The 13,910-nt window shown below is 36.5% G+C and overlaps 1 protein-coding gene across 1 annotated transcript in view; it reads left to right on the top strand.

Moving 5' to 3' along the window:
* Positions 1-13,910, top strand: part of LOC118837892 (mitochondrial intermediate peptidase) — a 204,438-nt gene that overhangs the window by 137,957 nt on the left and 52,571 nt on the right. The window contains exon 17 of the mRNA XM_036745033.1: positions 13,521-13,642. Coding sequence (XP_036600928.1) covers positions 13,521-13,642 — 122 coding nt within the window. The remainder of the gene's footprint in view (positions 1-13,520; positions 13,643-13,910) is intronic.

Below are 13,910 nucleotides of genomic sequence, written 5' to 3'. Positions count from 1 at the left end.
ACATCATAAAAATGAAATCTGTTGTGTATTATTAACTGTCAGGAAACAAATGGTTACTGGCATAGTCATTTCCTTGTCAGTGTCTGAGTGTGTGCACTTCTGTTGTCGGCATGGTAGAACAGAGGTCAAAATAGATATCAAATTAGAACAAAAAAAGAGATATGAGAAGAAAGTGCTGTAGTACTGTGCCAGCTCTGACCTGACTTGTTTAACTAAACTGTTGACTGTGGAAGATGGAAATCGGACATTTAGAGAAGTTTAACCAAATGCCAAGTAGTCACAATAGTGCAAAAGCCAGAGGAACTTAGAAGAGTCTTCTTTTCAAGCAAAGACACACAGTAGCCAAGGTAGCTCTGACTTGGTGCATCAGTTGTTTTGCAAAATGCTAAAAGGGTAACTGAGGCCTACAATTAGTATTGCCTCACAAAACCACACAAAGCCATTGAGGCAGAAAATGAGCCTGCAGAGAGCTTGGCTTGAGCTCTGAGTCAGATCGTTCCACATACCTGCTTCTCAATAGCTTAGGGAAGATCTTGATGGTGCTACATTGTCCCCTTGTCAGACTGGTCCCCTTTGGTGTTCTGAGTTAGTCTTAAGTTTCAATCATCTCATTTAAAGGCTTCCAGAAAGGGCTTCCTGAGCAAAAATATTTCCTCTGCTGCCCCCCTGGTGGATCTGTGGGACATGTAAATCTAAAGAGTCCTGTGTTTTTTATGAAAATGCCCCTGGAAGAGAAATTTTTACTATCTTTATCAGTCATTAATAGCATGGGAGAAATTCTTTTCTTTTGAGAGCATTTCACACTGTGACAATTATCTGAAAAATTGTAAGCTACATTTTGATGAGAGGAAGGAAAACTTTAAAACATGAAGTACAGAATTGGAAGGGTCCCCCACTATAGTGCAAAGGGCACTTAAAGGGACTGACAGGAAGATGGCATGGGCAAACATTGCGTCATTCACAACCCAGCCTCACATCGTCTCTGCTTTGTATTGTGCTAATTTTTTTCTCTTCATACTGATATCTTTGTATTTTCCTTCTTCTAATGACCAGTCAACAATCACTTATCAAATGTCTACTATATGCCAAAGTGCTAGAGATACAAAGAAAGATAAAACTATGATCCCTGCCCTCGAGTAACTCACATTCCAAGTCTCTCATTGTATGAAATTAGGTCAGGAACTTTAGGTGTTGGGGTCTTGCCTGCTCTCAAAATATGTGCCAGCTTAATAATAGGGTGAACTGGGAGAGCAGAAAAGAATATGTTTGCTAACCTCTTCATTGCTGTTCTTTTTCTATGTTGCATAAGACAGATGTTTGTATTTCATTAGAATCATCACCTAATTGAGATGTTTTTCATATGAGATTGATTCCACCAGTGCTTTTAGCAAAAATATTCTTTTCACTGCTCATAATTGATAAAAATTGATGGTGTAAACAAACTAAATATATACTTTTTTGATGCTCCATTAAGTCACATACCTGGCAAATGGTACTGCTAACTGTATAAAGGCAAATTGTTGGGTTGTCAGGATGATTGTTATTATTAGTTTGAGTACTCTCTTTAAGACAGTCTGCATACTTCCCACCTTTCTCTTAGAGAAAATCCACTAATAAGCATTTATAACTTCTTTAATGGTTATGATCTGGAGCTTTTGGTACTAACTAGTATTTGAAATACATAGAGAAAAGGCCATAACACTTGAAAAATGTCCACATTGTGCAGAGCATTGTTGCCTTTAAAAATAGAACATTGGCTTTCCCTGTTACTCCTTGAATAAGAATTTTCAGCTAAAAATAATCGTTTTCTATCTGTGTTGCTATTTATTTGAACAGACAAGGTTATAATTAAGTAGGAAAACCATAGGTATTAAATGTAAACACAGTAATGCTGCCTGAAAATCTGTTTTATGAGCTAAGATTTGAAATCAAGAAGTATTTTGCAAACTGAGAACATAGAAACGTAATACAGCTGTTACTGAGGATATTTTGTATATATAGTAAATTCTCTCTTATTAGATTTTCCAAGTAGAGTTTTCAAGGTAGTAATATTCAAAACTAAAAATCAATATTAACTAAACTAAAAATCAAGTTTCTGAGTTCACCATTAAAATTTTTCTGGTATTACATGGATGGTTATTTTTTAGTAAAATTTTAGTAAAAATTTTTGGGAGAATTAGTAAAAATTTTAGTAAAATTTAGTAAAAAAAATGTTTAGTAAAATTCTGGCATATATTTTTGCTAAATTTAGTAAAATTTAGTAAAGTCTTTTGTTAAGATGTGTAACCTAAGCATAGGAAACAGTGCTAAGTAAAGGCACAGTGGCAAAAAAAAAAAATCTCCCTCTCCTCTTCCTCCTTATCATCCTATCATAGTGAACATTTATATAACATCTACTATATGCCAGGCATTGTGCTAAGCCCTTTACAATTATTATCATATTTGATCTTCACAAAAAGCCTGGGAGATAGGTGCTCTTTTCATCTCCATATTAAAAATGGGGAAACTGAAACAAACAGACGTTAAGTGACTTGCCCAGAGTCACACAGATAGCAGGTGTCTGAGGCCAAATTTGAACTGGGTCTTCTGTAGGCCCAAGGCTATATCCGCTGCTGCGCCACTTAGCTGCCCATAAAAACAAACAAATAACAGCAACAAAATCAAACATAAAAAAAGAGCATTTCCATATCCACAACAGAACACAAAAAGAAGATTCTATGTAAAACTATAAACGTCTGTTTCATTTAGCTTGCTTTTTAAAAATTGTATCATAAATTCATTGTGTTATTTTCGAAACAATCCTGCTTGTCTATGTTGTCCTCTGAAGTACTTTCTGTTTTCCCCTCTACATTAAAAAAATGTTGTTGTGGCCCTCTTTTTTTTTCTTGTATCACTACTGCTAACCTAACCCCTTTTAAAAAATGTTACAGTGGCCCTCTTTTTTTGCATCACTGTTGCTGAGCCAACCCCTCTTAATTCTAGTACTTTTTCTCTCTCAGTTATTTCCTACTTATCGTGTGTATATCTTGCTCATGCGTTTTGGTTTGCTCATTATTTCTCTCATTAGATTGTGAGCTTCTTGAGTTCAGAGACTGTCTTTTGCCTCTTTTTTGTATCTCCAGGGCTTAGCACAATGCTTGGCATTTAGAAAATACTTACTAAATATTTATTGACTAAGCCACCTCAATTAAAAATGAAGTGGTGGGAGAAGAGAACCTTGTTACAAATAAATGTAGTTAAAATGAATCCACATGGTAGCCATGTCCAAAAAAAAAAAGTGTCTCTTTCTACATTTTGTATCTGTCACTTCTGTAAACATATTTCATCATAGGTCCTCCAGAGACATGATTGGTCATTCCATTGATTAGCATTCTCAAGTCTTTCAAAGTTCTTTTTCTTTAAAATGTCATGTTTCTACATCAAACTGCGCATGTGTCCAGACCTCTTTTCTCAATTTCAAATAAGAGTGGAATTCACCTGATGCCCATTCCCCTTACAACTTTATATTTACTCTTCCTTTGTACTCTAATTGTGAAAAATTCATGATCTCCAGCCTAGTGTATCCTTTCATTTAATTTTTTTTTTTCAATTAGCAAACATTTATTTTCTCTCCCTCCCATTTCTTCTCCACACTGGGGGAAAAAAAACTAACTGAAAAAAGTGAAAGCCCTGTAACAATTATGCGTAGTTAAGCAAAACAAAGTCTCACATCAGCCATGGCAAAAATTTATTTCTCGTTCTGCATATTGAGTTCATCAGCTATTACTGTTGAAGTCATGTATTGGCAATCAAGGTGGGCTTTTAGCACTTATTCAATCAAGTGCCCTTGAAGTTTGGCCTTTGTTTCCTTGATTAAAGTAGGAGTCCTTGATGACCTCCTTCCCTCAAGGGAAAGCCTGGTTTAAATGGGTTTGAGTGACATGTTTGTGACATCAGAGGCTTTTAGACCTGTGGGTTTGAGTCGAATTTTTGTAACACTTTTAGGTCACGTGAGTGAGTCGAATGTGTGACTCACCTTTGACCCTGAACAAGATATATAAACCCAGAGGTTGGCATTCTCTTAGAGGCTCTCTCTCCTGGAGGTAAGGGACTCTGGGCAGCCGCTCTAAGGGCCTCCCAGATGAACTCAGATGTTGATGTATTCTTAGTAACTATGAATTGTATTTGGTCTCTTTATAAATGTATGTTTGTAATTTGTTTGTATTTGCTCCGAAGTTCAGGGTGCTGGATTTTTCCCCTGAACTAAGTGAAGGATATTTGTATGTTGGATTGAAATAAGATTGTTAACCCCCTTAACACTACTTTCCTTAGTAAAGCAGATGAAAAGAACCTGTGTTGGCAGCTTTCTGTGTGCTGGTTGTTGGTAGGGGTCTTATACCCCTACAATAGCCACTAGCATATTGTTGCAACAAGTCGCTACCATCCTCCTGGTCACCCAGGCTTGAAACCTTCGTATTACTCTTGACTCTTTCCTCTCTCACACTCCCCAGATCCAGTCAGTTGCCAATTCCTGTTGATTCTCCCTTTGTAACATCTCTCATAAAGGCTGTAAATGTAACCATCTTTCCTCCGATGTGGCCACTACCCTGGTACAGGTCCTTATCGCCTCATGCCTGGACAATTGCCTGCAGTTCTCTCGTTGTTTTCCCTGCCTCAAGTCCCTCCCCACTCCAGGCGGTTTTCCACTCAGCTGTCAAAGTGATCTTCCTTAATTGTAGTTCTGACAGTGTCACTTCCCTACTCAGTAAATTCTCCATATTCAAGATCAAATATAAAATATAAATATATAAAATACAAAATCCTCTGTTTGGTTTTAAAGCTTGTCATACCCATTTACCTTCCTGCCATTCTACTCAAGTTCTTATGGCTTATTCTCTTCCATCTGTAATAACAGTGACACTGACCTCCTTGCTGTTCTTCTTGTCCTCCATGCCTGAAATGCTCACATTCCTTTTTTCCATCTTCTGGCTTCCTTCTGGTCCTACTAAAAAGCCCACCTTCTATAAGAAGCCTTTCCTGTTCTCCCTTAATGCTAAAGTCTTCCCTCCATGATTATCTTCAATTTATACTGAATATATCTTTGTACATAGTGTTGTCACGTTTCCTCCCCCATTAGACTGTGAGTTCTTTGAGAGCAGAGACCTTTTGTTGTCATTGTTTCTCTATATCTCCAGCACTTACTATACTCCCTGGAACATAGTAGGTATTTAATAAATGCTTGTTAACGTATTTTGACACTTATCAGGAAGTGAGCAGGTCATATTCTTCACTGCCTGGAATCATGGTTATTCATTGCATTGATCAGAACAGTTAAATCTTTCTCGCAATGATTTTTTATATATTGGCTGGCATTTTCTTTGTTACATCTCCTCCTCAACTGGGGCTTTCTGTCAGGACCCAGACTGTGTCTTCTGCTGTGGTTTTGGTTGGGATGGTTGGTCCTGATTGGTCTTATCCTGGGTCACCTGGGTTCCTTCACTGACCTCCACCTGTTAGGACAGGAGAGAAGGCTGGCAGCCTGGCTGAGGTCCAACTTGCTAGAGTCCACTCTAGGCTTAACAGTAGGACAAAAATCCCATATCCCCTGAGACTTTCCCCCCAAATCAGTCCCAAATAACTATTGCATTAAGGATCAAAGATTTCAACCCTCCTATATCTTTAAGTTTCAGAGTGCTAGTTCTTTAGGGCCCTCTCTGGTGTCTCAGGACAGAATGTTTAGGAGCTCAGCTCTGGGCCTAGGCACCCCTGGTTTGAGGGTGTTAGTTGCTTTCCATTGCTGTTGCTCTCCCATACTTCCATATTCCTTATCACAGGGTTTGCTGAACACCTCGAAGCTTTTTCACAGGTGCCCTGTACCCAGAGCCATGAAGACTACATGTGTCCTGACCATTTGTAGTCATACTGGGAGTCACCTCTGCATTGACATTGGCTTTGCTGGAGGATTCTCTTTTCTTTTGCCTTCAGGTTTCTGCCTGATCTCTTCTGTAGTTTTGGTGTAGAATAAGTCACTTACTGAAGGTTCTCATTGGATTTCTTGATCATTATTCAGTTTATTTTGTTCCGAAGTATGTGTGTGGTAGCTGGGTGGTCTGCCTCCCCTTCAGGTAGCCATCTTGGCCAGAAGCATGTATCTCAGGCTTTTTCTTATATCTCCTAAGATAATCATGTGGTTTTAAGATATTTTCATTTGTAATGATTATGTTGATTGTTTTCCTAATGTTAAACTATCCTTTCATCTGTGCTGTACATTCCACTTGGTCATAATGAATGATTTTGTGAATAAATTACCATAGCCTTTTGGCCAAGATTTTGGGCTATAGTGCTTTTTTTCTTTATTCTTTCCTGATTTAGGTATTAGGACTATTTTTATCTCGTGAAGATAGTTTAGCAGAAAGCCTTATCAGTCTTTGCCCAATAATTAGTTTTAGTTATTCCTTAAATTAGTATTAATTACTCTTTAAAAGTTTGATAGAATTCTCCTGTAAATTCATCGGGACCTGGAATTCCTCCTCACCCCCCACCCTATTTTGGTAGTTTCTTTACATAGTAATTTTTAACTACTTTTGTGTCATGTGCCTCTTTGGTAGTCTGGTGGAGCCTTGTCAGAATAATATTTGTTGCCTATATTCATAATCAGAGGAAATGGTACATTTCAGTTATATTAACAAAAATAATATATTTTTCCCATCTGAATTAATAGACCCCCCCCCAAATCTAACTTGAGCCCCAAGTTAAAAACTCTTGCTTTACAGCTAATCTTACTTCTGGTTTTGAAATTGGATTATGTAAGAACCCTTTCTGTGCTTATTTTCTTTTGGTTTTGTTATTTCCTTCTGTTCAATTTCTATTTTGTTGATTTAATTTTATACCCGTTTTATAAACAAGGTTGGCTAAGAGTTTATCAATTTTGTTAGTCTTTTTTTAAAAAAACAGCTTTTTAGTTTTATCAGTTCTCTTGTCTTTTTTCCAGTTTGTCTCTTCCTGCTCTAATTTTCAAGATTTCATCTTTTGTACATTGTAATCTGTTTTATAGTACTTTTATTTCATATTAGTTACGTCTTTGTTTATATATCATATTCCCAGTGCTAGATTGTAATTGTAATAATCTAAATGTAGGTTAGGACCATGTTTTAATTGTCTTTGTATCTCCTCCGCTGCAAAGCATGTTACTTTGCACAGAATGATACTTAATATCAAGTTGTTTAATGAATGAACAAATTATAATACCTAGAGAGCATTTAAAAAAAATAAGTTGGGAGACCTAGCCATAAAAACAAGATGAGATACTTACTTCTTCCTGCTCTGATGTCTTACAGTGCATTACACCAATTATCACAAGCACAGTTATCAACAAAGTAGAATTTTATGAGCTTGCACAACAAAGTGAGCCCGTTGTTCACTTGTGGTTTTAGCAGTTGAAGAAGCCTGTAATCATGTGTCAACATGCTCTAGGCAAACGCTGCATATAGCCCAGACTGGCAGGCCGAAAATAAACAAAGCAGCATATCGGCTGTTATACTAGTAATCTGTTATACTAGTAGTCAAAGACCTACAAAAATGTATCAGCAAAGCCAGTGTATTTTTTTAATAGACAAAAAAGCCTGCTATCCAATATCAGAGCAGACTTAAAGTCTTTGTAGCATGTTGCTCTACTGTCTACTCTGGGTGTTTATACCAGGAATGTTTTATGACAGAGAGTAAACCAGCCAACCAATAATACTTAGTGAGGGCCTTCTGTATCGGAGTAGTGATATTATGGAATTTAGAAAGGAAGTGGATGTGATCTCTATCCTCAAGAAATTTACAATCCAACCATGACTTTTGAAAACATTGCTAGGAATGGGGACAATATAGGATCTTGGAATCTTAGAGCTAGAAGGAACTTTCCAGTCTAAGTCTCTTGTTTTCAGATGAAACTGGAGCTGAGAGAAGTGATTTACCTAAGGCTCTCATAGCAAATTAGTGGTAGAGCTTATCCTCAAACCCTGCCTCAAAATGGCCTATGGCCATTAAAATTATGAAGAATTATAGAGATGACAAAAGAAGTTAGTATGGAGGGTCAAAGATGGGAGTAACAAAGTCTCAATGGCAGTTAATATTGCTTCTGCTGGCTCCATCTGACCAAGGGAAGATCAATGATATGGAAATAGGAAGTCTGTGAAGAAATGGGAAAAGGGCCTCCTGTTCTATATAAATTTTTGCCACTATGATTTAAAACCAAGATAATAACCATGAGTCAAGGCAAGGCAGCCAGTATTTATTAAGTGTTTATGTACCAGGCATTGTTCTAAGCACTTAGGATACAAATATAAGCACCTCGCCCTCAAGGAACTTCTAATCCAATGGGGGAAGACAACATACAAGGGAACTTAAAAGTGGTGGGGAGTCCTAGGCCGCTCCTCAAATGGAGGTCCCAGGAGGAGCTCACCAGTGGTAGAATGGGACCAGCATAACAAAGGATATTCCACGTGAGATTGCAGATGAGATGTAGAGTTGAAGTCTGTAAATTCACAAGCCCAGGTAGGGAGGAAATGAAGGTTGGCAGACTTAACACAACTCTCCCCTCCCCCAAAGTATATTGTTAAAATTGTCTTCCTTATGTAAGTAGGCTTTGTTGCCTTCTACAGAAAGGGTTATGAAGCTAAGTCATTTTGAAGGGTGAGTGTGTGTGTGTGTGTGTATGTTTAGCACAGACCAAATAACCACTCTTGAAGTGGGCCTTTTTCTTCAGCCATTGGTCCCAAAGGTTTATTTTTATAGTTGTGCAAGATAGTGATGAGGGAATTTGAGATTTGAACTAAATAACTTTTCAGGTACCTTCCACTTTTGAGAGTCTTATTCACAATGTTGAGATCATAGTGACTTTTTTTTTTTAACCAGAATTGTGATTTTATTAGTATAGGGAGTTTCCAGTGAGGACTTTCATCTATGGGCAAAGATCAGGACCTTCTCTGTGACATAGTCTTAGAGTTATCTGGGGTCCTGAGAGACTCCTTCCCTAGGCCCATGCCAGATGGTATGTGTCACTGGCAGGATTTAAAGCCAGTTCTTTCTACTCTCCAGGATATCATGCTGCCTCCTCTAGTGAAAATAGAAGGAAAACAAAAGTCCTTTTTTGCCATCTTTTAGGACATGCTTTTTTGGGAACCAGACTTGCAAGTTGTCTCTAGAATGAAAGGTCAAAACTTCTGTCCAACCAGTTGACGGAGAAGAAAAATTCTTTATATTATTAAATTACTATTCTTCATGAGTGAAATAGTTAACATTAAGAATGACTAACAATCTATGTTATTAATAATAGCCAATAGTCATATGGTACCTTATAGGCTGGTGGCAAAGCACTTAATGTACATAATCTCATTTGATCCTTACAACAATCCCTTGAATAAGTATTACAAGTATTCTAATTTTTTAGTAATCTATTTTTCAGATGAAGAAGTCCAGAAAGACTTAATGGCAGTTATATTACCTTTGCTGGTCTTATTTTAGAGAGCCTTATTTGAAGAAGAACAGAATTTAAGGCTTTAATTCACTATAAATATATTTCAGATCCTCCAAATAGTGGTATCATATGAATGTAATTTATTTACCACATGCTTAAGTATGTGGAAAGGTGTGTAGTACAAAATCTAAACCTATAATTATCCCCTGAGGCACAACAGTGTACATTCTCCTGGACTATGCATACCCTTGGTAGGTTATTAGGAAAAGACAACTGCCCTGGAAATTCAGGAAGTGGAACTATCTTAGCATTACATGCACCCTAAAGTCCCTTACTGCAATTCTGAAAAGATCTCATTTGTATTACTCTGTCCATTTGGGACCCCAGCTACAGGCTTACGAATTTAAGTCAATTTGAAATTTCATAGCACAAATCAAATGCAGTTCTTGAAGTGGGCTGGTTTTCAAGACAAAACAAAATAGTATTCAACTCAAACCTCACACTGCTCTAGAAGCAGCCCGACTAGTTTTGGCAGATTACCAAGGAAAAAAAGTTACAAAGAAGAGCCTCAAAACAAAGTGGAGTGTTATAACATCAGAGACTTCTAATCCAAGGATACAGCTAACAGATTGGTTGATTCTTTACTGATACATTTAGCAAGAACTGTTAAGTCATATGCCAGTTCAGAAATTAACATTAACTTCCCAACTGAATAGCCGTGTAACAAATTCGCCAACTGCCCACAGATTTCAGATACTATTTGATACAATGTAATTTCAGTGCATCAAAAGAACTAGCATAGCAACAATGCAATTTTATCTGTAGCATTTTCTAAGCTATTGGGTTCAGAGTTGTTTTATCTTTTGTTTCAAAGAGGACCAATGTTATCATGGGGTCTTGCCTTGCGTGAGAATTGGATTTAAGTGAGGCAGGACTGCACAAAGTAATCTTTTAGTTCAGGGTTAAATGTCATTTGGATTGTACCAGTGTTCAAACACTGCCCTTCTGTCCCAATAAAATGTTGGTGGTACACCAGCTGAGGTAGAGCACTCAGGAAGACCTGAGCTCAAATGTCCCCTGAGACTTTTGTAATTGTGTGACCCTGGGCAAATCATTTAATGTCTGTTTGTTTCGGTTTCCTCAAGTGTAAAATGAGGATAATAATAGCACTTACCTCCTAGGGTGTTTATGAGGATCAAATGAGATGATGTCTGTAAAGTGTTTAGCACAATGCCTGCTTATCCCTGCTCCCTCCTCTTGGTCTGCTTCACGAGGTTATGAGGAAAAGACTTGATTAACTTTAAAGCTGTAGATGCATATGAGTTATTGCTCCTTGTCACCCTTATATTGTGGATTGCCAACTGCAGTTGCCATAGAACTCTTACATATCCAGCACCTCTAAGCACCACACTGGACCATCTCCTTATTCTTATCTCATGACACACTTAGTTACAACTCATTTCTCTAAGTAGCCAAACTCAGACACTTGGTACAAAACTCTGTCCAAGCAAGTAAAGTATGAAGAATGATGAGCCATCAGTTCTGAGTTTTACCCCTCTGCCTTGAAAAAGTGATTCTCAATTTGTTAAATAGAGATGATCTATTGATGTAACTTGTAGTGTTCTTTGTGAAGATTATCTGTGATTTTATATCACTTTGCTATCCACAAGTGAAAAAGGAAGGGCGTTCCTTAGGCAGAAAAAGAAGAGATTGGTTCTCTTCTTTCAGAAAATCTAGATAAAGTGTCAGGTACAGAACATGTAGGAGAGAGGTTTTCTTTGCATGTAGAAAAAATCATGAATGTGTCTTGGGTATGCTTTTATTTTTATAATCCCATTTTTTGTGTTACATTGTTATAGGGAGTAGGCTTATGTAGTTATACTTGGAAAGGGTTCCTGCTATTAATAAATCAGAATGTAGGTGTTTCCAGCTTTCATGTTTAGAAAAACAATAGTTTTTAGTGGGAGAATTCTAAAATAGAATATTTTATTTTTATATGAAATATATATTCTTGATAAGTAAATCCTTTTTTGGCAAAGATGAATATATTTAAAACTCAAAGTTTGAATTTATTTTTTAAGATAAACTTATTGAAACTTATTTTGAAGTATATTATAAGCATTGAAATATAGGAACAAAAACAAAAGAAAGGAATAAATAATTAACAATACAACCAAAAAGAAAATTATCATATGTGATCCTTCATGTTTTATTGCACAATAATATCCTGTTAGATACCATAATTTTTTCCAACCATTCCACAAGCGTTAAAAACTTGGTTTTAGCTTTTTGTATTTCAATGAATGTTGCTGAATTTTTCTTTATATTCTTATTGATTGGTAGATTTGTTGAGTACTAATAGGGAGACTTCTGAGTCAAATGTTATGCTTATTTTTGTGATCCTTTTTCAGCAATATTTATTTCTAAAAACTTTGAAGCTGTTATTTTTTTGTTCCACCAGCAGTCTAATTTTAAAAAACATAACCACGTCATCTTTGAAGTATCTCTGTTAATTTGGTGGGTGTCAGATAGAATCTCAGAGTTGTTTTTGTTTTGTTCCACCTCTTTTATGCTTTTAGGATCAATGGAGATAGTATTTCAGTTCTGCAGAATATTGCCCATTCATGCCTTCTTACTGCGTTCAACTATTATCTGATTCTTGACCATCCAAGACTTCATGTACAAGTATCATTGTGTAGATACCAGCAGAGCATATGGGCTGCCCATCCATAACCTTTCCCTGTCATTCTGGAATTGGCCCACTCTCTCTTATGTGATATTACCATTCACTTTCAAGGAACATTGTCAGTTTTTCACTCTGAGGCTTATTGATAAGAATTATACTCTCACTGTCTAGGAATTATTTTGCGTTCAGTTCCAGGCATTACATTTTAGTAAAGATAAAGTAAGAGAGTATCTAGAAGAACTTAACTAGGAAAGTGAAGGGCCTTGAACTCATACTAGTTCATTGAAGGAACTGGGAATGTTTAATCTTTGGGGAATCATGATAACTGTCTTCAAGTTTTTAAAAGGCTATAAAGCACTCTTTATTTTTAAGGATACTATGTACCAAGACTAAGATTAGACTTGTTTGGCCAGGCTTTAGAGGACAGCACTAGGAACAATGTTTGAAAACTGCAGAGGCCCAAATTTGGACTTGATTTCTGGAAAGTACTTCCTAGGGTAATGCAACATCACTGGAAGAGTAGCAGTGTTTTAAAAACTCTAAATTTTTTGTTGTTGGTAACTGGTCACTTCAAGCTGGCCATCAGGAGATATCATTTACTCTTCTATGAATGCCTAGCCATATTCCCCAAATTGTTGATGCTGTCTTGACCTGGCTTTAATTCCTAATCAAGAAATAGTGATGCCTCACCTATATATAGTGTGTGTGTGTGTGTGTGTGTATCTCAGTTCCTTTAGCATCTGATTAGGAAGCTGAGGTGAATAAATTTGAGGAGAATAAAGCAGCCTTTATTCTCTTACTACTGACAAAGAAGAGTTAGTTCTTTGCCATCATCTCAGGACATTAGAATTTGACCCTTCCTAGAAAATTTCAGTCTCAGATCACCACTTTTTATGTTTGTACTAACTGCTCAATTTCACTTACTTTCTCTTAACTTATACTGTTTATGTAATTTAATTGTAGCAAAAGCAGAGGAGGTGTTAGAATAAGATGAATTGATCCACATGAGAAATGACTCAGTATTAATATTGAAACTATGTTAAGCTAAATATTTTGTCATTTTTGTTAAAATAAGGAATGTGGAAACTTCATCTAGTCCATATAAATAAACACTCATGAGATAAAAAATTTCAGAATCATATTGAATTCACGTAGTCATTTAGGAATAAAGAACTATCTGTAAAAGACCAAATTCTGTATTTACATGATATAAAAAAAAATCCCTTAAAACATAAAATGTTAAAAACATTAATTATAGTGATTGACTTTTCCCTCCAGGGTACAATTTAGAATGGCAGCATTTGTTTGGTGTTTTTTATTTAAATACTTCCATTTTCTTTTTAGTACTTTGTAATCTCAAACATAATACTGTTTTTCTTCTCTCCATTGCAGGCCTGGCAACTGAGATTCAGTCACCTTGTAGGATATGGTGCCAAGTACTACTCCTATCTCATGTCTAGGGCAGTAGCCTCTATGGTTTGGAAAGAGTGTTTTATGCAGGACCCATTTAACAGGTAAGAAAACTGCATCACTATACATGTATAACCTATATCGAACTGTTATTAGGGAGGCTGGGGAGGGAGGGAGGGAATTTGGAACTCAAAGTTTTGAAAATAAATGTTGAAAATTATTTTCACATGTAACTGGGGAAATACTAAAATAAATTTTAAATTATAGAATTTATCCATTCTATTATCAATCAATCAATTATAGAATTATAGAAGACCCTGTTTATCTGGAGATCTCACTTTGAACAACCTTGATCATAAAGAATTAAATCCC

The sequence above is a fragment of the Trichosurus vulpecula genome, chromosome 2, assembly GCF_011100635.1.
Source record: "Trichosurus vulpecula isolate mTriVul1 chromosome 2, mTriVul1.pri, whole genome shotgun sequence".
Lineage (NCBI taxonomy): Eukaryota > Metazoa > Chordata > Mammalia > Diprotodontia > Phalangeridae > Trichosurus > Trichosurus vulpecula.
The sequence above is the reverse complement of the archived record's forward strand: the minus strand, read 5'-3'. Positions and strand labels throughout refer to the sequence as shown.